Here is a 27999-nt window from a genome sequence, read left to right as displayed (position 1 = left end):
CTTCTGAGTAAATACTCATAGGACCAGAATATCAATCATCCCTACAGTGAAAGGAGTATTAGATGAAGAGCTCCAGTGAAAGTTCAGGATTGTGATCATTGCCCCTTTGCTGGCCACCTGAAAGAGAAATTAGAGTGTCTAACATATTTAAATGAAGCAACTCTGTAGTTCTAAAATGATCCAGAGGGAATGGGGGCAAATAGCAAACAAAGAACGAGGTGCTAATTTGAAAAGAGAGCTTTTGAGTATCACAGCAGCTCTCCCCCCCACTTCCATGTAGCACATAATTGCTACCTAAATATAATATATATATATTTAGTCTTGTAATCCATTAATCAATTAAATAAATTGTCTACTGATAGCAATAGCTATTCGCAACATCTGGGCCTTGAAAAACACACCTTTTTCCTATTAGCATGTGCTCATCATAAAATTAAGGCTACAAATGTAACTGTTCTTAGCAATGCTACTAAAATAAAAACTCTGAATTCACAGAAACACACATAGGAGGTATGATTAACTATGTGTCACTCATACTCTGTCCTGCTGCTAGGGAAAGAAATGTTAATTCAGAGGAGAGCTAGCAGGAACTCAGGCTGCAGTGGAAACTACCCTAAACAAAGAGCAACCACCTTCTCATGCAAGAAGCATTTTTCGCAAGGAATGGGAACCTTTCGCCTTTGTAATCTCACAATGGCGATGTTCACACATCATTCTAAGCTATGGTTTAGTGCAATGTGCATAAGCAGGAAGGAGTCAAAGCCACAGCCATTTTGAATCCTGGGCAAGGAGTGAGTATACCAATATGCTATTACTGTATACTTGCTCCTTGCCGAGGACTCAAAATTTCTTCACTTCTGGATTAGTCTTTTGAGTCACAACCTTCAGGTTTAACTCATATGATTAAATCCTCACAGAAAAATCAAAGGAGATCAGTAGGAATATTTTCCTGTGAGCGAGTGAGCAGGGCAGAAGTGGTTGTGCTGGCTGGGCCTGACCCTTGGTGGGTTGGTGGTGGGGCCGGTGACCCATGGGGGGAAGGGGAGGGGTGCACTAGTGACCCATGGGTGGAGGAAGGGAGTGCTGGTGATCTGTAGGGGGGAGGGAGGGGTAGTGCTGGTGATCCATGGGGAGAGGGAGAGAAGGTGCACTGGTGACCCATGGGGAGGAGGGGGAGGGAGAGCTGGTGACCCATGTGGGGGAGCAAGGGAGTGCTGGTGACCATGGAGAGGAGGGAGGACTGGTGACCCATGAGGGGAGGGAGGGGAGCACTGGTGAACCATGGGGAGAGAAGGCATGGGAGTGCTGGTGAACCATGGGCCGGGGGAGGGAGGGGGAATGCTGGCGATAGTAGGTAGGGTTGGCAAGCAAAGTGATCAGGGGTGGAGCCCAATATATATATACACACACACACACACACACACACACACACACACACACATATATATATATATATATATATATACATACACACACACACACACACACATATATATATATATATGTATGTATGTATGTATGTATGTATGTATATTCAGAATAAGCCAGCTTCAAACCATGGGTTATGAAGTTGGCTTGTTGCTGAGAGTATGTTAAGCTCTCGTTCAAAAATGACAAGCTGAGATTCAGGAAAAGTGAAACTAAATGCTAGTGGAAGTCTTTCGTGCATGCTTGAGAGCTGAAAAGCTCATGTACGGAAGCCTCGTTCCTTTAATGTGCTAATCTGAGCAGTGCTGCTGCTGTTGTGTAGCAACTCATGGGTAGTCATGCCTCAAGAAAACCCTACAACCTGCTAAATAATTAGCGGGAAAACAACAGACTAAGAGCTTTTGCAAAAAAATACTTACACCATAAAGTACCAAAGGTTAGGCTATCTAGACATCTTACAAACGTGGCATTTCAAAAACTGCAAGTTTCTCATGAGCAACAGCTGGGATGTTTGCAATCCCTCTTTTAGAGTCAATAATTGTGTAATAAAGTACTTACTGGAGTTTGGAATATATTGCAGCCCAGGCGGTTCAGAAATAAATAGTCTGGCAAGACCAGTGGTTGAAAGAATAAAGAAACTTAAGGCTTATTACTTCTGGGAAATAACAACATTCTGAGTACAGATATACATGTGGCCATTATGGAGTCATGAGGTTAGCACTCACACACACTAAAACTAACTAGAAGAAAAAAGAAGGAAGGAAAGCTTGAGAAAAACAAACATGTAGTTACTTAAAGGAGGAATCAGTGAGGGAAGCCTAGGTTGCCTTTCTGTCTATTACCTCCCACTGGTTTGGGTTACTTGTTACAAGCATCATTGCTTTACTCCCAACAGAACTTGTTTGGGAATAGTGTATATAATTCCAAACTAATCAATATATTGTGTTGGGGCTTACCTGCTTTCTGACCCCTCCAAAAACTGTTAATGGGACCATTAATTACATCATAAAGCATATGGGACTAATTCAGATATCAATTTCCTGCATTTATCTAATCTGACTGTTTTACATGGGGACAATCCCAGATCAGACCATGTGACATGGTTGTGTCATAACCTCAGAGTCCAGCAGTGGCCAGGACATTGAATCAGAGGCTACAGTGTCACTGACTAAGGAACTGGACAGGGTCCCTGACTCTGAACTTGAGCTTGGCAATTATGGTACCACTGAACCCATGGCTGCCAGCTTGAACCAGATCTCGCAGCACCAGGGCTAAGGTGTAACATTCATCCATCTGTCTGATGCTTGGGCAGGGATAAGAACTGAGGACTGAGCAAATGTCTTGCATTTTTTAAAAATTGTAATTATAATGCAAGCCTAAAATGTCTGCTCAGAATTTAAGTGCCACTGAATTCAGTGACACTTTCTCCCTGGTATGTAAGTACAGAATTGCAACCTTAAATATTTAACATTAAAAAAAAATGTTATTTTTTATACTAAAGCCATAAGATTATTTGTAGTGACCTTAGACCTATAAAGCTTTCTCTCTAAATCCAGCCCTATCTACCAGGCTATCTAGACATAAATGGCGTTCACAACCTTTGAACCAGGCAGGCAAGTCACTATACAGTTTGCATACCTCCCACAAACCCAGCTATCCATGTCTTCAATTGTCAAATCACCCACTACCAGGAGCCCCCCACCCAGGAGTATAATCAGCACAAGAGGATATCTATTGTTCCTGCAAGGAATTTCTCTCTTTCGAAGAGTGATGTCCTCCTTTCCTGAGGCCTTCATTCTCTGTGACAGTGCAGGAGCTGTCACCTTGGGAGGGCTGCTGAGAGGCAGGTACAGAGAATACTTATGTACTGGGCCCACAGCCAAGAGGGGCTCTGGACTCTGAGCTTTCATTAAAAAGAAATTAAGTCTTCTTAGAAAGAAAGTTATGAAGCAAAATGTGCAGGTACCCTTCTAAGTGATTTTTGTGAGGTGAGCCAGCTTGACTACTCCCGTCTTTTAGTATTTTTAGCTAATGAGTGAAGTTAGAGCTCTGTTTTATGAGTAGTGTTTTTTTACCATCCGGCGAAAGGAATCCCTGAGGTCCTAAACTGCTGTTTTGCTCTCCCTTTCAGTGCACTTTCTTGGAAGCAGTCAGTCAGACTGGACAGTCTTGAATGGTATACATTATCCCCAAACAGACACAGCTTGTTTTAACCACGTATTTACGCAAGAAAGAGGTGAGGTGCCACCCCTTAAATGCCCTAGCCATTACTCGTAAGCTTTGGAAATACCACAACATTTGTAAGATGTCTAGATGCAAAAGGTTTGATTATCTTATGATTTAAATATTTTGACATGGACTCCTGGACTACAAAGACCAATTTGACATGGAGACATAGACCAAATATGAACACAGGAAGACTGCTCTGGTTACCTTCAGGTGCTGTAGAAGTCTATAAACCCAGGGTAATCCAAGCAGTCCATTGGATGGTACACTTGTCAAATAGAACGTATAATTAGAAATATGCATTTCTTGCAAGGAATTAGTGTTTATGTCTGAAATGTATCCTTGATTTCTCTGTAGTAAGCATTATTTTGACTCTAAAAACTGCACTATCCTATATATGAATTTTGGGGGGTGAGTGGGAGCTCAGCTGAGACCTGGAGTCTGCCTAGACAGTTGAACCAAGTTAGCCTGAATGAGATATTAATTTCTTAATGCTTGAAACAAAGTTATGTATTAAGTCTTTGTTCCTCTGTTGTGGCCTATGAACAATATGGAAACAAAACTGAGCACAGAATGCTGTCAGAAACTGGCAGACAGAATTGCCAATGAATGCATCCAGTGTGGCAACTAGTTGACTTACATATATGGTGCCATGGTTTGGATGGGCAGATGATGTACATCAGAAGGGAATCCTCCCAGTGGTGGGCCAAGGCCAGGTTGCATCACTGAAGGCCCCATGGAAAAGCCAAGCTGAGATGGAATAGCTGGTACCCCTGAAGATGTATAGTGATGATGATGTACTGTTGATGGTTGTGTCTTCTCTGCTCTTACCAGAACAGGAGCAGTGAACTGCAGGTAGTTAAGAGAATGATGCTGTGTAAAATTCCTGGCTATCAGAGCAGGGAAGAAAAAGGTTCTGATTCTGACGTAGGTCCAGTTTGCAGCTTTACGGCTTAAGATCCTTCTTTTCCCCTATGTTTCAAGCTCACAAACAACTTCAATAAATCACTGGCCTCAGTTTCCTCTGCAACAATGCTAGATAAAATTAATCGTTCTTGTTGCAAAGAATGCAGTATATCTTTCTTTCATGGCTTTAGTTTTTAGATCAAAGATCCTAGCAAATATAACACTTTCACATAATGTTAAATATGGTTTTTGAACAGTTGTTAGCTAATTTGTGCCTGTTTCAATGTACCATTCCTTGGTTGGCTTCTTTTGCAGTTAAATGACTGCAAAGCATGCTGTGTATGGCAAGGGAACAGAGCAGAATGAATACTTTAGAGGAGGGGTGGAGAACCTCCAGCTTGCAGTAGGGATGGAAAGAGCTGCCAATTTCAGTTCTCTCAGTTTCACATTGCGGCAATCTTAAATTCAGTTCTCCAAATTTCTGCAGCCATTTGCAACTTTTAAAAAATCCTCATAAAAATTCTACAGCATTTTAGTGCAAATTTCTCCTAATAAACATTTTTGTAGGCAGTTTTAATAATGTACACACTTTTGCAAACAATTTCTCCTAATATAATGCATTTTGGTATGTTATTTTCACTCATATATTCATTTTTATGCACACTTTCCCCTAATATATGCATATTTGTAAACATTGGTCAGTTGGTGACTGTATCACACAATCAGAATCAGTGTGAATTTTGAAGTGTTTTGGTTCTCATCTTGTTTCAGAAAGTGCAAATTTGATAAATTCAGTTTGAAATGCAAACTGAATCAAAATTCTCACCCATCCCTAGCCTGGAGGGTAAGCTGACCTGCTAGGGGTTCAAATTTAGCCTGTGATGCTGCTTCCCCCAAACCATGCCCACTTGCTGGCCACCTGACATATGTGACATCATGTGTGGGGCAGGTAGAGATGAGCAAGGACATCAAAGTGCCCAATCTTACATCTTAGTCTTATCTGCATTGAGCTTCAGTTTATTGGTGCTTGTCCAGTCCATTACTGAGACCAGGCACCAATCCAGTACATCCACCACCACACCTGTTTGAGCTGTAAAGAAGAAGTATATTTGCAGGTCACCAAAACGTCATATAACCCTGCTCAGCAGTTTCACATAGATGTTAGACAGCAGGAGGGATACCCCACATTTTGAGATTCCATGAGGTTGAACAATATCCTCCAAGCACCACCTTCTGGAGTTGACCGTCCAAATAGGAGCACAGCCACCCCAGAGCAGCATCCCCTATTCTCAACTCACAGAGTCTCCCCAGAAGGATATCGACAGTATTAGAAGCTGCTAAGAGATCAAGGAGAATCAACAAGGACACATTCAATCTGTTTTCCTCCCAACACAGGTCATCATACAGGGTGACCAAGGTGGTCTCTGTGCAAAACCTGGGCCTGCACCCTGATTGAAATGAATCTAGAAAAATCAGTCATATCCAAGAGTGCCTGGAGTTGGGCAGCAACCACCTACTCTGAAGAACTTTGCCTAGGAAAGGGGCATTTGCAAGCAGCCTATCGTTGCTTAAATCTTCCAGGTCCAAGGAAGGTTTCTTAAGGAGCAGTCTCACTGTTGCCTCTTCCACATGGCCTGAGACCACTCCAGTAGTGTAGTGGCAAATTCAGAAGTGCAGGGTCCCTTCATAATAGTCACAGCCACACACCCTCACAGCCATGCTCCCTTCTAGGATTGTACAAACTTCTAAGATTACAAAATAATCTGGCCAGGCTTGAATACTTGTTTTTGCTGCTCTGTCACTGTCCCCATATGACTGTCCTTTCTCACTGACAGAGATATTGCTTGAATTACTGAATTCAATGTCTACATGTTTATCTCCTGCTACTACCAAACTACTTGATGATGTAGATGGGATGCTGTCATCAGGATCCACTGTCTCTTCTTCTGAAATTACTCTCCACAACTTGGCTCTTTGAAGCAGGAACTAACAGGAATTATTTTCACTCTGATTGTCTCCTATCAGCACGAAACAATAAAGAAGCATGTTAGAAAACTCTTCTCAGCGGCTAACACACTCCCCTTTCATGCTGATTGGTCATAGTACACTGGAGACATGGGGCCCCTGCTGGGACCTGGCTCCCAAAAAAGTAAGGGGTCTAAGACCCCCCCCCAAGACCCTTGACAACTACATCCCTGGACCGCTCCCTCTCTTCCTTGGCACAGCTGGTGCTCCCCCAGGGCATTTTTAAGGAATTGTAACTGGGTGTCCATTTTTTCATTCAAATGGTTTGCATGTAGAAGCCTTTGTATTATGTAGAAGTCCTGACATTTGGATTGAGTCTAAAGTAGCTCAAACTACAAAAGAACAAGGACTGAAGACAGCCTTGCAAATGCATTTCTACAAGTTACTAGCCTAGCAAAATTCTTACTAGCCTGCCCACACCCCTGTAAATACATGAATTAAAAAGCAAATGAAAATTAAAATCTGCTGCTTACAATCTACACCACACCCTGCTGTGGCAAAATTCTTATGAAAAAATGAAGATAGAGAGCACCAGACATCACAGTGTATAGGAGAGAGATTTTGTGAAGTTCCTCAGAAAAACTGACAGTTTGTAAGAACCCTAAGAATAATTATGTAATGTGCTCCTATTTTCTACTGTTTTTATTCAATTTCACTAAAATTACATATCTCTAATCAGTGTTTCAGTGGCTTCCAATCTTAATTTGTGTTTTTGGCTCACTGATCAAATGTTATGTGTCCATTTGTGTCCGCTGGGTTAGGAATGGGTGTCCATTTGGACACAAAGTGATTACTTTAAAATGCCTTGAGCTCCTCTCCCTGCCAGATATTATCAGCCACAAAGATAAAAAACGCAAGTGGTCACCCACACGTGTCCAAGTACCTTGTCCATTTTCTCAAATCATATAAGTGAAACCCATCTATTAACATCTGACTAGACAGCGCTCTGGACACCACTCAAATTGACCCGCTACAATAGTGGAGACTAGTTCCCTACAGATACAAGCAATTTTATCCTCAAAATGCATTGCAAATAAGTCACAGTGGGCTACTGCATGTTCCACACCTCTTTCAGCCAGTATGTAAAAGGCCCCATATCATCCTATAAAGCTACACTGGATGAGGCACTGATCGGAAGCAGAGAAGTCACTCTTCTTCACTGCCTTAACTGCCACAATGAGGACACACTTTGTGTTAAGCTGTATTCATCTGGGATTCTTCCAAACTGCTTCATTGCCCTCAGCTGTGGAGTATATCATAGTGCCACTGAGGTTTGGCAAAGTGGAAGGTGGCACTCAGGGGTAATAATGTCATCTGTGTGGGTCATTTCCATGTTCCACAGATTGACCAGAGCTTCAAGAAGGTTGCCAGACCTGTCAGCCAAAAAAGACCCCAGAGCTGCCTGGAAACCAACTGTGTCCATTAGGCTCTGATGGTGGCACATTCTAATAGGCCTGCAGAGAGGAAAACTTAGTGACAATCTACATCTCAACAGGAGGTGATCTGACCATGATAAGGGCAAGATCCCCCCCATCTTCAGATCACCCTCTTCCTGCTCCACAGAGAAAACCAGGCCTAGTGTGTGACAAGCCATGTGCGCTGGGCCAATGACATGTTGAGACAGCCCCATGGCTGTTATGGAGGCCATGAAGTCCCACTGTTAAGATAAAATAATTGCTATAGTTGACATAGATAGTGACAGATCTGACTTCCTTGCCAGAGATATATCTAGACTCAGATTTCTGGGCTCTCATCCACCATCAGTTAATATTCAGTGTCCTTTAAAAAGAGGTTTACCTGTTGTCCATGGTGAAGCATGGGAACCCCATGCCCACTAGCTGGTGAATACGCAGGTGGTGGCAGAGATTTCAACATCATGTTCTGCATAATGATCTGGTGCATCTGTGCATTTTGCATAAGCATCATTTCCACCATATCTAGGAAAGCATAGAGGACAATATCAAGAGGCCACTCCCTGCTGACTACAGAGATCAGAAGAGAATGTGAGGGAGAAGCATTCTATAAAGAATTAATATTTTTAGTGCAGAAACCTTTGTGAATAAAACAACCCAGCAGTGGGTCTGGCTGTGACTATGAAAGACAAACAATACATGTAAGTTGGTTTGTTTCCAACTGCTCAGCTGCAATAAAGGAAAAATAAAATATGTGCCTAGACTTCCTTGTGTTTCTGGACTGGTTCATAATTCATAATAGGTCTGCAAGAGGTTCATAATTCATAATAGGTCTGCCAGAGGTGGGGATGATGCACCCTGATTATAAACCCTTCACTGTGCAGGAAAACAGTTGTGAAGAATTTGAACTGCATTATGTTATAACTGTTGGGAGTAAAGCACCAATGCTTGCAACAAGTAACCTGAACCAGTGGGGGACAACAGACGGAAAGGCAGCCTAGGCTATGAGCTCACTAGTTGTCTACAGCAAAGCGTTTCCATTGGCCACACCTGGAGGGGCAACGGGTTGATCTGCCGATCAGTTGTGAAATCTTTTTGAAGCAGTTTTTTAAAATAAAAATGCACTCAAGCTGAGTGCACGCAAGGTTTTATAGTAAAAAGGATCAGGGTTTGTCTAGCGTTGTATGCCCCCATTTTCACGAAAGAGAGGTGGAGAAGCACTGGAATGGGCAGAACTGTAACTATGTATCTACCCTTATTCTTCCCTCGCTGATTCCTTCTTTAAGGAAATACTTGTTCATTTATCTCAGGCTTTATTTCCTTCCTTCCTTCCTTTAACTAGTATGTGAGTGCTAACCTCATGACTCCATAATGGCCACATGTATGTCTGTACTCAGAATGGCTTTGTTTCCCAGTAGTAATAAACCTTATGTTTCTTTATTCTTTCAACTACCAGTCTTACCAGACTGCTCATGTCTGTACTCTGCTGCTGTATATACCAAACTCAAATAATAACTAATGTGTCAAACTAGGGGTGGAGACACACTTGGGTTGTGCTAGCTTCAGTGCATTTCCACCATTTACTGAATGTGGGGGCACACAATGCTAGGAAAACTCCACCCCCTTTTACTCCCAACCTTTGGAAGTTGCAGCTTGAGTGTATTTTACCTTGAAGTTAGCATCACACAGACTTCAAAAATGTTTGGCCATCAACCCCATTGCCAGGTGTGTCCAATCAAAATTGTTATGGGCTGTCTTCCTATATTCATAAATTTAATGTAAATTTCCCCCTCTAAGAGTCCTTTAAATGTATGTATTAACGTATACATCCAGGTAGGCAGATCTCCTCAGTCAAGCCTTATAAAGTGCAAACTGGAAAATGTTTATCTTTCCTCTGCTCCTCCCCATTTCTGGGTAGGCAGCTACACTCACAGTCCAGGTGGTGAACAGTGAGAGATACCTTATTTGGAGTGTCCGGAAACTGCACCTGCCTCCCAGCTAGTTTAGCTAGTTGAGTTCGTTATCAGAGATGTTGCTCAGTCAGAGATGTTGCTCAGACACCTGTGACAGCATGAGATAATGCTGGACTAAACGACTCGCACTACAAGTGCGGGGACACCTTTACCTTTTACTCCTATAAAACGGGGTGATGTTAGACAGTAAGCTACCAGTTCTTTGTAGCAACTGGTCAAAGCAAGAAGCCTGTATCCCATCCGTCCATGTCATCTGATGGTGAGAAGTATTATTGTATGTTTCTGTATTTCCAATTACTTTGCAACTCTGTCTTGATAAGGCTTTGAGCTTGGACTCAGTCTTTTCCAACATTGTAACTTAATAGATTCTGTAACTTGAAGGTTTTATACTTTACAGTTTAAGGTTTCTATACTCTATATATTGTGATTGTTGTTGAAGTGTGTGCGTTGTTGCGTGAAACAGCATACATTACGTTGGAGTTAAGTTGAGCAAGAAACTTCTTCAGAGCATTAGATCATGTTAAGAGTCTTTATTAAGACATTACGGCCAAAGGCTTAAGAGTAAATACATGTAGAGTTTCTTCAGTCACCCCCCTTCTGGTACATCTCTCTCCAAAGGTAAACACAGAAGACAACCTCTCAGTTCAGAGGCAATACACAGAAGACTCAGCTTAACACAGATAGCTGCTAGAACTTTTCCCAGTCTATCGCGATGGTTACCATAGCAACGGCCTTGGCTGTCCGTTCCCAGACTGGGCAAAGACATAACTCCCCCTAGTTACAGTTTTTCAGACTTGATGGAAAACAAACTCAGTGACAGTGCGGTTCAATGGTCAACAATTGTATACTGCAATATACTTGCTTCTGATATGTTGGCCAAGGCTGACTAGAGTGCATTTAATAGTGGTGTTGTATAAGACATGAATAAATAGAACATTATAAACCTATTCTGCTGTCAGCTTTTATTTTCCTGTTATCTCCCCAAACCCAGAGGTGTGTGGATGGGCACTCCAACCATTAGCCTGCCTGTTCAGATGACTGCTGTTGTGAAACTGTGTGAGCTTAGTTGAACATGGTATCTGGCATAAAATAGCCAACGGGCAAACGGGAGAAAGCAGGAATCCTCAATCCTGTGCACTCACAAGAAATAGACTTGCCAGTTTCAAAATGCTTTGCTGTAGGCTGAGGCAAGCACAGTGATTGGCCCAATGCTTTGCTGTGGGTGGTCCTAATCAGCAGTGAGGAGGGAGATGTGTCCAGCCGTAGGCAGAGTTGTTTCAAAGAGCAGCCAGAGAAAACAATCTGCAGCCTAGGTGTGACTGAAAACAGGTTAAGTATCTTCTGATCTTTTCTCTCCTCATGGGCAACAACTCAAGGACATATTTTCTCACCTCCCATGGGGTAGAAAGAAGCTGGAATGCATGATTCTGAAGACAGCCCACCCCTTCTGCTCCAATCAAATTTTGACTGCCCCACTTTAGCTACACTAAAGTTTTTTAAAAGTTGGAAGGTCCTTCACATATCTGCTATGTCACATCTGGTTTAGCCAGAGCTTGGAAAAGTTACTTTTTTGAACTACAACTCCCATCAGCCCCGGCCAGCATGGCCACTGGATTGGGCTGATGAATAATAATAATAATAATAAATAAATTTTATTTGTTGGTCGCCTGTCCAGATTAGTGGACACTCTAGGCGACTTACAATAATAAAAAGCAGTACATGATATACAATATAATATACAAACAAAACACAATCAAATCAATTTAAAACCAATTTCCAGTTAAAACCTCATAAAAATTAATCCTCCCCAATCCCATAGGCCCGCCTGAATAGCCAGGTTTTTAAGGCTTGGCGAAAACCCATCAGGGAGGGAGCATGTTGGAGATCCAGAGGAAGGGAGTTCCAGAGGGTGGGGGCCACAATCGAAAAAATGCCCTCTCTCTGGTCCGCACCAGCCTAGCTGTTCTAACCGGTGGGACCGAGAGAAGGTCTTGAGAAGCTGATCTTGTCAGGCAGCATAATTGGTGATGCTGGAGACGCTCCTTCAGATAAACTGGGCTGAAACCGTATAGGGTTTTAAAGGTCAACACCAACACCTTGAATTGGGCCCGGTAGACAACTGGTAACCAGTGGAGATCTGTTAACACTGGTGTGACATGGTCACGGCGACGGCTGTGCTTAATCAAGCGCACCGCCGCATTCTGTACCAGCTGTAACTTCCAGACCGTTTTCAAGGGTAACCCCACATAGAGCGCATTACAGCAGTCCAAGCGAGAGGAGACCAGGGCATGTATCACCTGTGGGAGCAGATGAACAGGAAGGTAGGGTCGCAGCCTCCGTATCAGATGTAATTGATACCAAGCTGCCTGACTCACCGCCGAGACCTGAGCGTCCATGGACAGCCTGGAGTCAAGAATGACCCCGAGGCTGCGGACCTGGTCCTTCAGGGGTAATCTCACCCCATTAAGCATCAGGTCCGTAATACCCAACCTTCCTCTATCTCCCACAAGCAACACCTTGGTCTTGTCGGGATTCAGCTTCAGCCTGTTCTCTCCCATCCATCCACTTACGGATTCCAGGCACTTGGACATGGTATCCACAGCCAACTCTGGTGAGGACTTAAACGAGAGATAGAGCTGAGTGTCATCTGCATATTGGTGACACTTCAGCCCAAAACTCCTGATGATGGCCCCCAGCGGTTTCACATAGATGTTAAACAGCATGGGAGAGAGGATAGAGCCCTGTGGCACCCCACAATTAAGAGGCCAAGGGTCTGAAACCTCATCTCCCAAAGCCACCCGTTGGTGCCTATCTGAGAGATAGGAATGGAACCACTGTAAAACAGTGCCCCCTATTCCCAATCCCTCTAGGCGATCCAAAAGGATACCGTGGTCAACAGTATTGAAAGCCGCTGAGAGATCTAGGAGGACGAGGAAGGTATATTCTCCCCTATCCAACGCCCTCCTCATATCATCCACCAGAGCGACCAAGGCTGTTTCAGTTCCATGCCCAGTCCTGAAACCCGATTGGAATGGATCTAAATAATCCATTTCCTCCAAGTGTGTCTGTAACTGTTTGGCCACCACTCGCTCAATCACCTTGCCCAAGAATGGTAGATTTGAAACTGGGCGGAAGTTATTCAGCTCTTGGGGATCCAAGGAGGGTTTTTTTAAGATGGGCTTTATCACCGCCTCCTTGAGGGCTGATGGCATTGCACCCTCTGTCAAGGATGCATTTACCACTGCCTTGATCCCTTCGCTCAGTCTCTCTGTGCAACTCATAATGAGCCACGAAGGGCAAGGATCAAACAGACAGGTGGTTGGCTTCACAGTACTGAGCACCTTGTTCACTTCCTCAGAGGGAAGAGGCTGAAACCGATCCCACTGGACCGGAATGCAACTGGCCGACCCTGGCCCACTACCTGTATCCACGGCGAATGGAATCATGCTCTTCAGGCGCTCGATTTTACCAGCAAAGTGTTTAGCAAAAATGTCACAGGAGATTTTAGATTGCTCCATAGGTTCCTGGGCAACTGGACCGACCAGGCTTCGGACCACCTGGAACAATCTCCTGGGACAGCACTCTGCTGACACAATAGAGGCAGCAAAGAATTCCCTCTTTGTTGCCTTTGTTGCCACCTGGTAGGCAGTTATTGCCGCTCTAACCAGTGTCCGATCGTCTTCAGTGCGAGACTTCCACCACCGGCGCTCAAGTCGTCTCACCTCCTGTCTCAGACCATGCAACCGTGGTGTGTACCAGGGTGCTCTCTGAGTTCTATTCAGGGGGAGAGGACGTTTCGGAGCCACCCTATCCAAAACCCCAGTGATCTCCCTGTTCCACTCGATCACCAGGGCTTTGACCGGGCGTCCTTCAGTCAGCTCCAAATCACCCAGCGCATTCAGGAATCCCTGAGGTTCCATCAGGCATCTGGGGCGGACCATCCTAATAGGTCCTTGTCCCCTGCGGAGGGTGTGCGGCATCAAGAGATCTATATTCACCAGATAGTGATCTGACCATGACACAGGGTTAGAAGAAACAGCCCCCATTTTCAGAACACTTCCCTCCCCTCCCGAGACAAACACAAGCTCAGTAGCATGACCGGCTATGAGAGCTGTAGTTCAAAAAAGTAACTTTTCCAAGCTCTGGGTTTAGCCCTAGATGTATGTTCCTAAAATGAAGCCTGAGCCATAAGCAGAGGAAGAAAGGCGCTAGTCACCATAGGCATTCTATTCATTAGGGGTACCAGAAGAAAGACAGGAGGAAATCCTGGACTTTCCCAGACTGCATCCTGCCATAATATACTGGTTAATATGGTGGGAATCCCAGCTTTAGCTGTCCCACAAGCTTCCGGGTTCTGATCAGTTCTTTATTTGTGCGGAAGCATTCTACATAGTTTACATGTCCATTGTAGATAATGCTCTGAAAATGGAGAGTGGTTTATAAATTAATAAATACATAACTCTAATTGGTCTGTAGCAATGCAGTGCACATCTTAGTTCACATAGGCATCTCTCTGTGCTGTGCTGGACATGAAGCAGGGATGATGTGGAGAGAGAGAAAAAGGCTAGACATATCTGAAAAGGCCCTTGTAAGCCTGAATCTGTGCCTCTTTACTCAAATGTAAGTCCCACTGAATTCAACAGATCTTCACTGTATGTAGATGTACAATTAGGGATGGGTGGATATGTTAATGTGGTTTCTCATTTTTCCAGTCTTAAGTTCAATTCTCCACATTTACATCAGTTTGCACTTTAAAAAAAAAGTCTTTATAAAACAATCAGCATTTTCATGTGAATTTCTCCTATTTTTATGTAGTTTTGACAGAAATACACATTTTGCAAGGAATCGTCGGTAATATAATGCATTTTTGTGTGTCATTTTCAGTATGCATTTTTATGCATACTTTAACATAGTATATGCATATTTGTACACATTACATACCTGGAGAAATGCACTGCAATATTTGGAGAAGTCTGAATTTCAAAGGATGGTTGTGTTTCAGCTGCATGTTGTTGTGAAAAGTGGGAATTTGGTAGGTTCACCTTTAGATGCACACTGAATCAAATCCCACCCCATCCCTATGTGCATAGGATTGTAGCTGTGCTGTGCACCTTTATCTGGAAAAGACCCACTTGGAGACAAGTGTATATAGGATTCAGTCTTATAAGATTAATGCTCACCTTCCTTAATACTCCCAGAGCGGGGGCCTGGGAAAGACTGGGGAGATGGAATCTGGGTAATGAGTGGTGGATGCTGAGGTATTTGCTGAATAATGGTTGCTGGCTGCTGAGGCAACTTAAAAAGAAAATAGGCAAAATCAGAATAATCAGGGATCAAACTGTAAGCCAAAATCCTAGACTTGAGGCTACTGAATTAAATTCTATCCGTGTTGAATACACTAAGCAGTTATTTCAGCTGCTTATTTTATTGCAAAAGTCTCATGGCACTTTAAAGGCAGAGGGTTGTAGTCTATTAAGTTCTACTCAGAGTAGACCCACTGGAATTAATGGATTCATTTAGCCATGTTTATTAATTTAAATGGGTCTACTCTGAGTAGGACTAACATTGGATTCAACCTTAATTTATTATGAAATAATCTTTCATAGACTAAAGGCTGTATGAATATTATCACAATATTTTAAACTAACACATATTTTGTGTTTGGTTCATTACTGGACTAATCAAAGATATATTTTTTAGAGTTTCATCTACACCTGGGGCAGTACAAGGAAACACATCACATTAATCACAATCAAACCATAGTTTATTAAACCATAGTTTGTGAACTAAACCACACTTAAGCTATAAGCTACCTCACAGATAATCAAACAAATCTAGCTTTGTTTCATCATACTTCTGCTTGTTTTCCCTACTCCCCCACTACTTTCTGGCCTCTCATCTCTCTCTGCCCAATAGCCTGAAAACCTTTACAGTGCCCAGCTCCTAGGCTGCAGACACACTAGTTGTTTCAAAAGCAGCCAAGCCGTTTCCTCTGGCTGCATTTTGAAATTACTATGCCCACAGCTGGACACATCTCCCTCTCCCACTGCTGATCAGGACCGCCCACAGCAAGGTGTTGGGCCAATCACTGTGTCTGCCTGAGTCTACAGCAAAGCATTTTCATTGGACACACCTGCAGTAGCAATGGGCTTGATGGCCAATCAGTTCTGAAATCTGTGTGAAACTGACTTCAAGGTAAAATGCACTTGAGCTGCAACTTCCAGGGTTTTGGAGTAAAAAGGGAAAGAGTTTTACTAGTGCTGTGTGTCCCTGCATTCCAAAAATGAAGGTGGAAGCGTATCTCTACCTTTAGTGTTGTCTCACCACATGATCATTGCTTCCCTTCAGCTGACTGTGAGCACAACTATGTGCAAATATTCTCAGAGTTTAGTACCACTACTAGTCAACAGCCAATTCTCTCCCCTTTTTCGCATGAAAGGAACACCTTACTTTATAGTGTACCATGCCTTAACACTTTCCTTCTACTCCTCTGCTCTGATGCTGCGGTCTTCATCAGATTTATCCCCACCACCACCTGCCAATCACCCATCTCTATTATTCACCACCACCACCACTTTAGATGGTACCCACATCACCCTCTCTCCCATGAAGGTGGACTTTCATGGGGTCAGAGAGCAAAAATTCCCCTAAGGAATTCTGTCTCCAGTGTCTGTGAATGGATGGAAAGTAAGAAAAGAGGGACGGAGGGTGAGAAAGAGGTGTGAATATGTCGCAGCAGTAGGAAGACACAGTTTAACATTGTTGCATACACTCTGGGGGTATGTGTGAAAAGGTTTGGAGAGAAGGGTATTGTATAGTCCCATTCCCAAAAAGTACTCAGACACAAAACCTATACTGTAGAGGACAGCTTTAGACACAGGCTCCCTAAACACCCACCCACCCACCCAGGCTAGGATTCATCCCATAAAATTGCAAACATGCAGATGATGATGTGTCCAAAGGGGAGTAGGAACTGTCTGTAGGGAGAGATGTGCAGACTTTCACAGACAAAATTTGTTTGCCCTACAACATGACACATGTCCCTTGAGGGAAGGGCATGAAAGATGGAACTAAGTTGTGTGTTTAAGTTCTGGGAATGTCTCAAGGGGGGATTTATTAGGGGGATATAGGGAAGATATTCTAAGAGGAATAATGAGGAAGCTGTAAGTGCTTAAAAGGCAGCCTATTTGTAAGCCCCACTGAAATCCAAGTAGACATGTATAGGATTGTGTTGTGATACAGACAGGAGAGAGGAGGAAAGCAAAGAGAAATGGTGTTTGAAAATGGCGGGCAGGGAGAGAGAAAATCCCTCAAATGGTTGCTTGTAGGGGAATATTCAGATATATTGGATTTGTTTTAGCATACTTCATCTAACTTTATGAGGTGGGTAACTTTATGAGGTCTCCGCTCAGGAGGTTTACTTGTTTTTAAATCATTTTTAAAGCCCCTGTCTCACTTGTGCAGGGATGATTTGCAAAAGGCTAGCAACACGCTTTTTAACTTTTATTTTTTTAAACAGTAAAAAACTGAGTAAAGTGGTGAAAGCCAGTCAGAGTGAAGAACTGTCCCTTTAACTTTCCTCTTCAGTTTTCAGTTTCACTCCATACCCCAACTGTGCAGTGAACAGGGGTCGAAGTGGGGTGGGGCAGGAAAGGATTCGGTTGCCAGCCACTTGCCAGGCAGAGTTAGTAGTAACATCAGCTTTAAGGAAAGCACCAGCAAGCACAGCTAAGTGCTGAGAGTGGTTTAATTTTCCAACCATTCTTGCTTAGGTTGCAATCCAGTACATACTTACCTGGGGGTAAGTCCCATTGAACCCAATGGACCTTACTTCTGAGTAGACATGTATTGGACTGCAGCCTTAGTGTCTCTATTCCTTGGTGATGGGCAATTTGGGTTGAGCACACAAACTAACTGCAAATAAGCCATTGTTAAATATTCAACTTTGCAAGTCTTTATCAGGCACTTGCTCACATGAGAGACTAGAACTGAGGTTCTTCGGAAAGGCAGAGAACTGTGTACACCTCTAGTCAAAGATTAGAAATGCTTAGTCTCTCTAAGCAATCCCTTGATGAAAAGTCAGACTGGCAGAAGTCCAAGACATTGTGATAGCATGCAGGAGGACTGAAAGCTTCACACAGAACCCCAGTCAACAATCTTTTGTCCCTGGGAAAAGTTATTTGAAGGAAGGGCAATAAGTGGCCAAGACTGAGTTTTATGACTAAGGCCATCTTATTACCTACTCCCCCCCTGCCCCCTAGAAAGAGGCATTAACAACAATAGCTAGCCAGCAAATGTGATTGCTTCTCTTTTCCCAATGATCCCCTCTTTGGTGTGTATATAAGTCACAGAAATCTAAGTAACAGGTCAAACCTGAGCCTCCCATTCCATAAATTATTGTTCTAGATTAATTATGCAGCCATGAGTAACTCCTAGAGCAGAGATGGGGAATCTGTGTCCCAATAGATGTTATTGGACTTCAGCTCCCGTCATTCCTGTCCATTGGCCGTGCTGGCTGGGGCTGATGGATGGGAGTTGGAGTCCAACAACATTTATAGGGACACAGATTCCCCACACTGTCTTAAAGAGAACTCAAAGGCAATTGGTTCCATCAGGCTGGGGGTATAGTCCTCCTTGGTGATGGGTCATGGAAGTACAAGGAAACCCATCATGCCTCTGCTTTTGTTCGTGAGTGGAACTTTAGCTCATTTCCTCTGTGTGGTTCATCTTATTTCAACACCTGGCAAGGGTCATTTTCAGCTGACAATTGCACTGTATGGGAGTCTGTGTGAAGCCACAATTTTCTGGTAGTCAACTGGCTGGCCCTAAAAAAGAATTAAGCAGCTACCAAAAAGGAGTAAAAAAATTGGTAGGCACTCACATGATTGTCTAGAACCCTAATAGTTGCCTCCGGGCTATGGGTTCTACGGGGGTCCAGGGGGGCTGCTTACGTACACAACATCAGAAAGTGCTTCTCTTATGCTTTTTATCTTACTATAGAAGCTATTAACATGATAGAGGATATGAAATTTAAAAAATCATACCTAGTTTTTATATTCTGATATAGATTTTACAAGCCAATGTAAGATTCACACTCATATTTTAAAACAAAGTTGATCTAAACCTTTCACATGAAAATCTCCATTAATGCACCTATGCAAATATACTTTCACATGAACACTGCTGGGGCTTTCACCATTTGAAAGGAATTTCAGCTGCAGGAAATTTTGACCAGGAACTTAGACAGGATTATACACCTCTAGGTTTCTATTAATTTTAAAAAATGTGTTTTTCAAATGTGCATTTTTAATTTGTAGTTCTGAATGTTATAGTTAACTGTTCAATTTGGGCATATGTTTATATATTCTTTTTTGTAATTCCACTGTACCTAGAATTGTCATCTGACAGGGGAGAAAAACAGCCTAGCCTGCTCTTGGGCCTTTAACAGCACCAGAAATCAACAGGTGACTCTTTTCATGGCATGGAGGCAAGAATATTACTTGTTCATGTCCGCAGATCAAACTGCAAAAGACACATTAAGAGGGAGTAGTAAAACCAAAACTAAGTCCTGCACTGCCTTCAAAGATCTGGTGTTGCTGACTTACAGTCAGTGAATCAGATCCTATTGTTGAAGAACTTACCAAATGCTACACTCTTGAGTAATGATTTGTGTTTTCTATGGTTTCTCTTGCTCATAAGAGTATAAAAATACAGATTTTCCCATCCAGGATTACATACTTACTGTCTGCTGGATAATTCTTGGTTGTTCAGGTAAAGGAGGAGGAAGAGGAGTTTGGAAGATAAGTTCTGGTTCTGGTCTGAAGTACTTCTTTTGGATTTTTGGCAATCCACGTGGTAGTGAAGATTCTTCCAAAAGATTTTGCTCCTACAGTTACCAAATATATATGTTTTCCCCAAGGGGAAAAATTAGCTACATTTTATTTTTTCCAGTTCACAAGTCTTTTCCAGCCAAACTCATTAATAAGAAACTGAACATTTAACTTTTCATTAAAAATACTGAAAATTTTAGTAGCCCAAGAGATCCATGATGTTATCTCCCAGTTCTATTAAACTTAAACTTTAAAGCTGGTGTGGGGCATTTTGGGTTTGTGGGGAAGGGGTTGCTTAATGTCTTTTTTAATGTCTAAATCATCCCACTTCGAATGTGTCATTACCCCACAGTAGTATTTTATGTATACATTTGTTTCACTTCATTGAAAATTAAACTCAAAAGAGGTGCATTTATTTTCTCTCTCCCCCCCCATCTTGTATATCCTATCCCTTCTACAGGACATTATGACAGTAAAATGAAGAAAATATAGATAGATATTTTAATACAAAATGCAAAATGTTTGCTGGCTATGTTATAATGTAGGGATGGATCATCCCTAGTTTGGCTAACCCCTCATCTGTCCCTCCAAGCAAATTTTTCTACCCATCCTCCTCCAAACCCCACCAATTTTGCCAGTGGGAGTAAAAAGAAAAAATAATAATGTAGACAAAATGCTGAGGTAGGCAGAGCCCAGAACCTTGATGGAGATACACATTGCCCCCTCCCCAATCATCATATTGATCATTTGAGAAGTGGAGAGGGGGCAATCACTCCCTCTTTAGCTTATCTGCATCCTGCATGGATCAGCTGAGGAGGGAGACAGTGTGCTTGTTTGCATGTCTACAAATGAGAGAATGTGTGAGAGAGGATGAGGTGGCCACATCCCCTTTGGGCCACACCCACTGCTAGCCAGAGGGTTGGCCAATGATTAATGTGTCCCTATAGCCAGAAAAAAATTAGCCTTTTATAAAGTGACCTTGGGAAATGGTAAGCACATAACCTACTCCATAAATCTTCCACTAGAAGGTGCAGTATTGGGCTTTTTACTGTGAAAGTGTACTCAAACAAATGAACCCTTGCTGACTTTGAGACCATGGACAATATCCAATATTGTGTGAGGGGGCTTCCTCTCTCCTGCACCCTGCTCCAGAGGGTCCCCCAACTCTCGAGGGTAGATTTTAGGGACAATCGGGGCAAGCTGCTGCAGGGGGAAGGGAGAATCCGCTCTGCCATCACTGTCTATTCTACTGGCAAACACAGCTCAGTGGCATTTGACCAGGATATGGAATGTCATCAAGAATGAGAAGCTCAAAGGAATTTGAGATAAGCCAAATGTGAATATTGTGATTGATTTAATTTATTTAATAACTTCACATCACCCAAAGGCTGTTAGAGCAAAAAGTACACAATGCACAGTGTAACACAAAATATCTCAAACACAATATAATAAAATTAGACAATGCAACCAATCACAGATTGCACTGAAGTGCAATACTTATGGCCAATGGTTGGATCTTTACCATTAATTGCAGCTTTTTGTCAATTTGTCTACATTTTGCCACATCAGATATTACTTCTGAAGATCCCTAGCACAAAAGCGGTATACAGTTTTGGGAGTATAGATTGATTGGATAATTTGATGTTAATCATTTGACAAAGTAATTTTACTGTATTTTTAAAAACAATTGTTAAACTGGGGAAACAGAAACAGTTTAGAAATAATTGTTAATAAATATCTAATGTGTGACTGGATTTTTGCTCGTGCAGTTGTCTTCCCTTTCTTCTCTGCCCCTGCATCCTCCCCAAATCTGCTCCTGATGGTCCTCCAGACCCCCCAGATATTTTGGGGGCATGGAGGGGCTGCAGCATGGAGGAGAGGAAGGGAAAGTCCCATTGTTCTAGCTGAAGTCTGTTCCACTGCTGGGATGTCAGCCTGTGATTTCCGGTTTGTCTAGCACAAATCAAGTATTTTCTAACTGAAACTATCATGTGAAAGTTCACATAACTTATATGACAATTTTGTCAGGGTTTTTTTGCAATGTGTTTCTGTTAACTTGAGCCATAAATATATAGCTTAACCTAGTTTTATGAATGGCTATCGACATTGCCCAGATTGAGGGGTAACCAAGGTATCCTTAAAGAGAGACCTGTGAGAGTTTGATAGTGCAATCCTATATATGTGTGACTAAGAACTAAGTCTCATTGAGTTCAATAGTGCTTATCCTCAGGTAAGGATAGATAGGATTGTAGCCTTAGTGCATTTCTTTGAGAATTGTTGAAGAAAATAGTTGAAAGTATTGCCCGAGTCATACCCTGAGCTGCTGCAGAAGATCCTTTCTTCGTCTCAATGCACTTTGTAATGCATAGCCATGGCCGCCATAATTCCCTGTAAAAACAGTTGGAAATACTCTGTTATCCACTATATTATTTACTGTTTTAAAATGTTTTTCAATTTTTCATTTAGCAGTGGGTAAACTGTGGTCCTACAGACATTGTTGGAGTACATTTCCCAACATCCCTGCCTATTGGCTATGTTGCTGGGGCTGATGGGTACTGGAATCCAACATTGGGAGAGCCACAGGTAGGGATGGAAAGATCTGAACATTTTGGTTCAGAGTTTCCCATTTTTCCAATCTTAAATTCAGTTCTCCACATTTCACCACATTTCTGCAGCATTTTGTTTATCTATTTATTGCATTTGTATACCGCCCCATAGCTGAAGCTCTCTGGGCAGTTTACAACAATTAAAAACATTAACAACAAATATACACATTTAAAAACACATTTTTTAAAAAAGCAATTTAAAAACACATGCTAAAATGCCTGGGAGAAGAGGAAAGTCTTGACGTGGCACCGAAAAGACAGTGTTGGCGCCAGGCACACCTCATCAAAAACATCATTCCATGATTTGGGGGCCACCACTGAGAAGGCCCTCTCCCTTGTTGCCAGACTCCCAGCTTCCCAATGAGTAGGCATCTGGAGGAGGGCCTTGGATGTTGAGCATAGTGTAGGGGTGGGTTTGTGTAGGGAGAGGCATTCCATTAGGTATTGTGGTCCTAAGCCGTGTAAGGATTTATAGGTTAAAACCAGCACCTTGAATCAAGCTTGGAAACATACAGGCAGCCAATGCAAGCGGGCCAGAACCGGTTTTATATGTTCGAACTGTCTGGTCCCTGCTCCCAATCTGGCCACTGCATTTTGCACAAGCTGCAGTTTCCGAACCGTTTTCAAAGGCAGCCCCACGTAGAGTGCATTGCAGTAATCTAACTTGGAGGTTACCAGAGCATGGACAACTGAAGCCAGGTCATCCCTGTCCAGATAGGGGCGTAGCTGGGCCACCAACCAAAGTTGGTAGAAGGCACTCCGTGCCACCGAGGCTACCTGAGCCTCAAGTGACAGAGATGGTTCTAGGAGAACCCCCAAGCTATGAACCTGCTCCTTCAGGGGGAGTGCAACCCCAACCAGGACAGGTTGAACATCCACCATCTGGTCAGAAGAACCACCCACTAGCAGCATCTCAGTCTTGTCTGGATTGAGCCTCAGTTTATTAGCCTCATCCAGTCCATTGTTGCAGCCAGGCACTGGTTCAGCATATTGACAGCCTCACCTGAAGAAGATGAAAAGGAGAAATAGAGCTGTGTGTCATCAGCATACTGATGGCAACGTATTCCAAAGGTCCGGATGACTGCACCCAACGGTTTCATGTAGTAATTTGTGTTGTATTTCATTTTTGTTGTGCTTTCTGTTGTTTGTTTGTACATGTTTTTGTGATTTTTTACTATGATATATTGTATTTTATCTTGTTTGTTCACCGCCCTGAGAGCTATTCTGCTAAGGGCGGTATATAAATTGAAATAATAAATAAATAAATAAATAAATAAATAATAGATGTTGAACAGCATGGGGGACAGAACTGACCCCTGCGGAACCCCATACTGGAGGGTCCAGGGTGCCGAGCAATGTTCCCCAAGCACCACCTTCTGGAGCCGACCCACCAAGTAGGAGCGGAACCACTGCCATGCAGTCACTCCCAACTCAGCCAGTCTTCCCAGAAGGATACCATGGTCAATGGTATCGAAAGCCACTGAGAGATGAAGGAGAATCAACAGAATCACACTCTCCCTGTCTCTCTCCCAACAGAGGTCATCATACAGGGTGGCCAAGGCTGTTTCCATGCCAAAACCAGGCCTGAAACCCGACTGAAATGGATCCAGATAATTGGTCTCATCCAAGAGTGTCTGGAGCTGGCCTGTTACCACTCGTCCAGGGACCTTGCCCAGGAATGAAACATTTGCTACCGGCCTATAGTTATTAAGATTTTCTGGGTCCAGGGAGGGTCTGTTCAGGAGTGGTCTCACTACTGCCTCTTTCAGGCAGCCAGGGACCACCCCCTCTCGCAGAGAAGCATTAATAACTTCCCTGGCCCAGCTGGCTGTTCCATCCCTGCTAGCTTTTATTAGCCAAGAAGGGCAAGGATCCAGCACAGAAGTGTTTGCACGAACTTGTCCAACCACCTTTGTCAACGTCCTCAAGCTGCACCAACTGAAACTCATCCAAGAAATTGGGATAAGGCTGTGCTCTGGATACCCCGCTTGATTCACCTGCTATAACACTGGAGTCTAAGTCCTGGCGGATGCTAAAGATTTTATCCTGGAAGTGCCTACACTTCACTACAGCGGGCCTCAGATGGTTCTACCATGTCCTTGGGGCCAGTATGTAATAGCCCCTGGACAATTCTGAAGAGCTCAGCTGGGCAGCAGATTGATGATTTGATAGTGGCAGCAAAATATTGTTTTTTTGCTGCCCTCACTGCCCCTAAATACAGCTTACCATAGGCACTTACCAGTGTGTAATTGCATCCACCAGGAGTTTGTCTCTATCTGCACTCAAGCTGTCTCCTATATTGTTTCATCGCTCTCAGCTCTGGGGTATACCATGGAGCCGTACGAGCTCTACACAGGAGAGGGTGCTCAGGAGCAATCATGTCAACTGCCTGGGTCATTTCTGTATTCCACAGTTCAACCAGGGTTTCAACTGGAGTGCCAGCCCTATCAGCCGGAAAACTCCCCAGAGCCCTTTGGAAACCATCCGGATCCATCTCTGGGGGCGGACCAACTTAATAGGTCCCCCACCCTTGCAGAGGGGAAAGGCTGCTATAAATCTAAACTTCAGCAAGCAGTGATCTGTCCATGACAGAGGGACTGATGTAAGGCCCCCCACATTCAGATCACCATCTCCATGTCCAGTTGCAAAATCCAAGTCTAGAGTATGCCCTGCTACATGTGTTGGGCCAATGGCATATTGAGACAGTCCCATGGTTGTCATGGAAACCATGAAATCCTGAGCCGCCCCGGATAAGGTGGCCTTGGCATGGAAGTTGACATCCCCCATAACCAACAGTTTGGGGGATCTCAACAGTACACCCCAGACCACCTCTGTCAGCTCAGCTAGGGAGCCTGTTGGGCAGCAGGGTGGGCAGTACACCACCATCATCCCCAGTCTGCCCCGCTGACCCAACCCAAGGTGCAAACACTCCAGACCAGTAGTCACATGGACAGGGTGCTTGCAGAGGGAGATGGAGCTCCTATAGACCACAGCAACCCCCCGAGCCTCAGGTCTACCCTGATGCTGAACCAGGTACAATCACCATTTGTGATTTCTCCTAATAAACACATTTTTGTGTGCAGTTTTCAGTAATGTACACATTTTAGCAAGCATCTTCTGCTAATATAATGCATCTTTGTATGTTGTTTTTACCAGTGTATTCATTTTTATGCACACTTTCCCCAAATATATGTATTTTTGTAAACATTGGTTGGAGAACTACATTGAAAAATGTGGATGCCAGTTTGGAAGGATTGCTGTGTTTTGGTTGTCATATTGTTTTGAAACGTGCAAATTTTATACATTCGGCTTTAAATGTGAACTGAATCTAATTTCTTCCCCATCCTTAGCCACAGGTTAGCTACCCCCGTTACTAGATGTCATAAAGAACAGAAGGAAAGAGATATGGAGTGGAAGCAGCTCTGTAATATTTAGTTAGATCCCAAGTCTAGTTCTATCCTTTAACTAGAGGATGTAGATGGAATTAACTTGAACATTTGTTTCTTCTTACAACCAGGCCTTTGAAAGTCACTCATCACTCAGCGACTCATATGGAGATATGGGAGAGCTTCAATTGCTTACTTGCTGCAGGAAAGGAAGAGTCCAAGTCATCCAAGTGTTCGCGTTCATTGTCTAGTTTCTGTGGATCAAAACAGCATGAGGATTAACAAGAAACTTAGAACCCTAGCTTTGCCTTTCAACAAGTAATTAAAGGTCATAAAGCCTAGGCAGATATGTGCAATCACTACACTGTCCTAGATTTGAGAGTTGCAGAAAGGTTCATCCAAATGAACAATGCATAAAAAATGTTTTAACGAAAGCCTCTCTCCTGTGGTTCCTTTTTGTCCTATTACTATTCTTTGCATTGCTTATATACAACTCCTTCTTTGGATTTATGTTTATTTTTTAAAAAAAGATAAAGATAAGGACAGAGTTGTGCACAGCTTTTATTTTATTTACTATTACATTTGTATCTCACTTTTCCTCCAAGGAGCTCAAGGCCGTTCTCCTCCTGTCCATTTCATCCTCACAACCACTCTGGGAGGTAGGTTAGGCTGAGAGACAGTGACATCCACTGAGCTTCATTGCTGGGCAGAATTCTGAACCCTTGTCTTCCAGGTCCTACTTTAGTCCAACACTCAATCTACTAGACTGCATTGGCTCTCTTCTGTGGCATATATATGGGGGATTCTTGAGCAACTTACAGGGCCAACACTGGACTGCAGCAGTCCTTGGGCACCAGACTGCAGTGGTTCCTCAAAGTTGGTGGTGGTGACATGGCAACATTCTGCCACCACTGCCAGGTGCTTAAATAGGTCACACTGTGCATGCACACCTGCCATCACCCAAGATGGCAGCGGAGATGTGTTGATACATCTTGGGTGATGGCAAGCATGCGTGCACCGATGCAGGAAATGGTGCAGCCAGCCTGTGGCAGGGTAGTGTTGCCTAGGAGAGTGGTTCCCACTCTGTGATCCGTGCCAGCATCAGCAGCTCCAGCAGCAGGGCCCCTCTCGGCCACAGGGGACCTCCGCCAGTGCCCAACCTGGCTGCCTGCTGGTGCCAGGCCTGGCAACTTATATAGGATTGTGTTAGGCCAGAAATCAGGAAGGTCTGTGAGGATGAGTGGGTAAACATGGAGTTAATAAGGTTTTAAAATGCTTTTAAACAGGAAAAAGTCTCTGATAATGGAGATGGAGGACAATAACTAACACAAGTAAGTCTAAATATAAGCAAATAAGGTTAAGACATTCATTAAGGCAGATATTAACTTTATACTAGAAACCCTGGCAGAAGAGGTCTTATGATCAAATATAAACTACATATACATTTCAGCATATTATCGAGTGTCAAGGGGACTGATTTTGCCAATCCCATTGCTGAACCTTGAGATCAGCATAGATGTATCTAGCGTAGGAGAGTAACTGTGGTTTAAAAGCACCATTCTGTTTGGGACATCTTTTTGCATTGATCACTATCACCAATTTAGTGCTAGTATGCAAAACCAGCAATGTGGGAAGTTAGCATGTAGATATGATTTAAGAAAAATAATCTTACCTTCTCAAGGAGTTTGAGTTTCAGTCGAGTCATGTGATCAGCCACATCAGAGTCTGTCATTCTGACAAAATTTCACGGCAACAAGCTGATCAAATGAGAAAGTAAATTATTTTTAATATGTGTTGCTTCTTTTTTCCTCCAGGGTTTTTGTCAAAGTTTTCCATAAAGCTTTCCTCAGAAATATTTTCAGACTGAAATTACAAGGGAAAACAGAATCCTCTCACGTGTACCGTGTGTCTTGCACTGTACACTCAGTATGGTTACTAAGATATTGTGTTGCTAACAAGCTCCTCTGAATAATTATGTTAACCTCTGGTAACATAGTAGCTATGTTTGTATTGTCTACAATCTAAACAAACTCATCTCTAAGTACAGGCCTTAACCTGGTTCTTACAGAGTTTGGTCATCTGTGAGAAACAAAAAAGTAACATCAGACTGGGTGAGGCTGTTTCGATTCTAACCAACATTTAAAAATACCTTACTCCAGGCAAGGCTCACTGAAGGTCCAAACAGAAATTGGATAATTATTGTTCAG

At 43.1% G+C, this 27999-nt stretch overlaps 1 protein-coding gene across 1 annotated transcript; it reads right to left on the bottom strand.

The window, feature by feature from the left end:
* Positions 1 to 15: 15 nt before the first annotated feature.
* C2H21orf58 (chromosome 2 C21orf58 homolog) lies at positions 16 to 27524 on the bottom strand. Its single transcript, XM_061607502.1, has 9 exons — positions 27465 to 27524; positions 25989 to 26046; positions 22115 to 22188; positions 19713 to 19856; positions 15151 to 15265; positions 8383 to 8522; positions 4295 to 4503; positions 3862 to 3922; positions 16 to 117 (listed from the first exon to the last, which is right to left on the bottom strand). The coding sequence occupies exons 1-9, from the start codon at positions 27522 to 27524 to the stop codon at positions 16 to 18; spliced, it is 963 nt and encodes a 320-aa protein (XP_061463486.1).
* Between the last annotated feature and the right edge of the window lie 475 nt (positions 27525 to 27999).

Source organism: Rhineura floridana, chromosome 2 (genome assembly GCF_030035675.1).
Source record: "Rhineura floridana isolate rRhiFlo1 chromosome 2, rRhiFlo1.hap2, whole genome shotgun sequence".
In the NCBI taxonomy this organism is placed as follows: domain Eukaryota; kingdom Metazoa; phylum Chordata; class Lepidosauria; order Squamata; family Rhineuridae; genus Rhineura; species Rhineura floridana.
Note: the sequence above shows the minus strand (reverse complement) of the source record. Positions and strands in the feature narration are given on the sequence as shown.

Coding starts and splice junctions, on each gene's coding strand:
- C2H21orf58 (XM_061607502.1), bottom strand. CDS start 27,524: ATGACAGACTCTGATGTGGCTGATCACATGACTCGACTGAAACTCAAA. Junction 8,523..15,150: donor CTCTGGGAGTATTAAGGAAG/GTGAGCATTAAT, acceptor ATGCTTTCCTAG/ATATGGTGGAAATGATGCTT. Junction 3,923..4,294: donor CAAACCATGGCACCATATAT/GTAAGTCAACTA, acceptor CTATTTGACAAG/TGTACCATCCAATGGACTGC.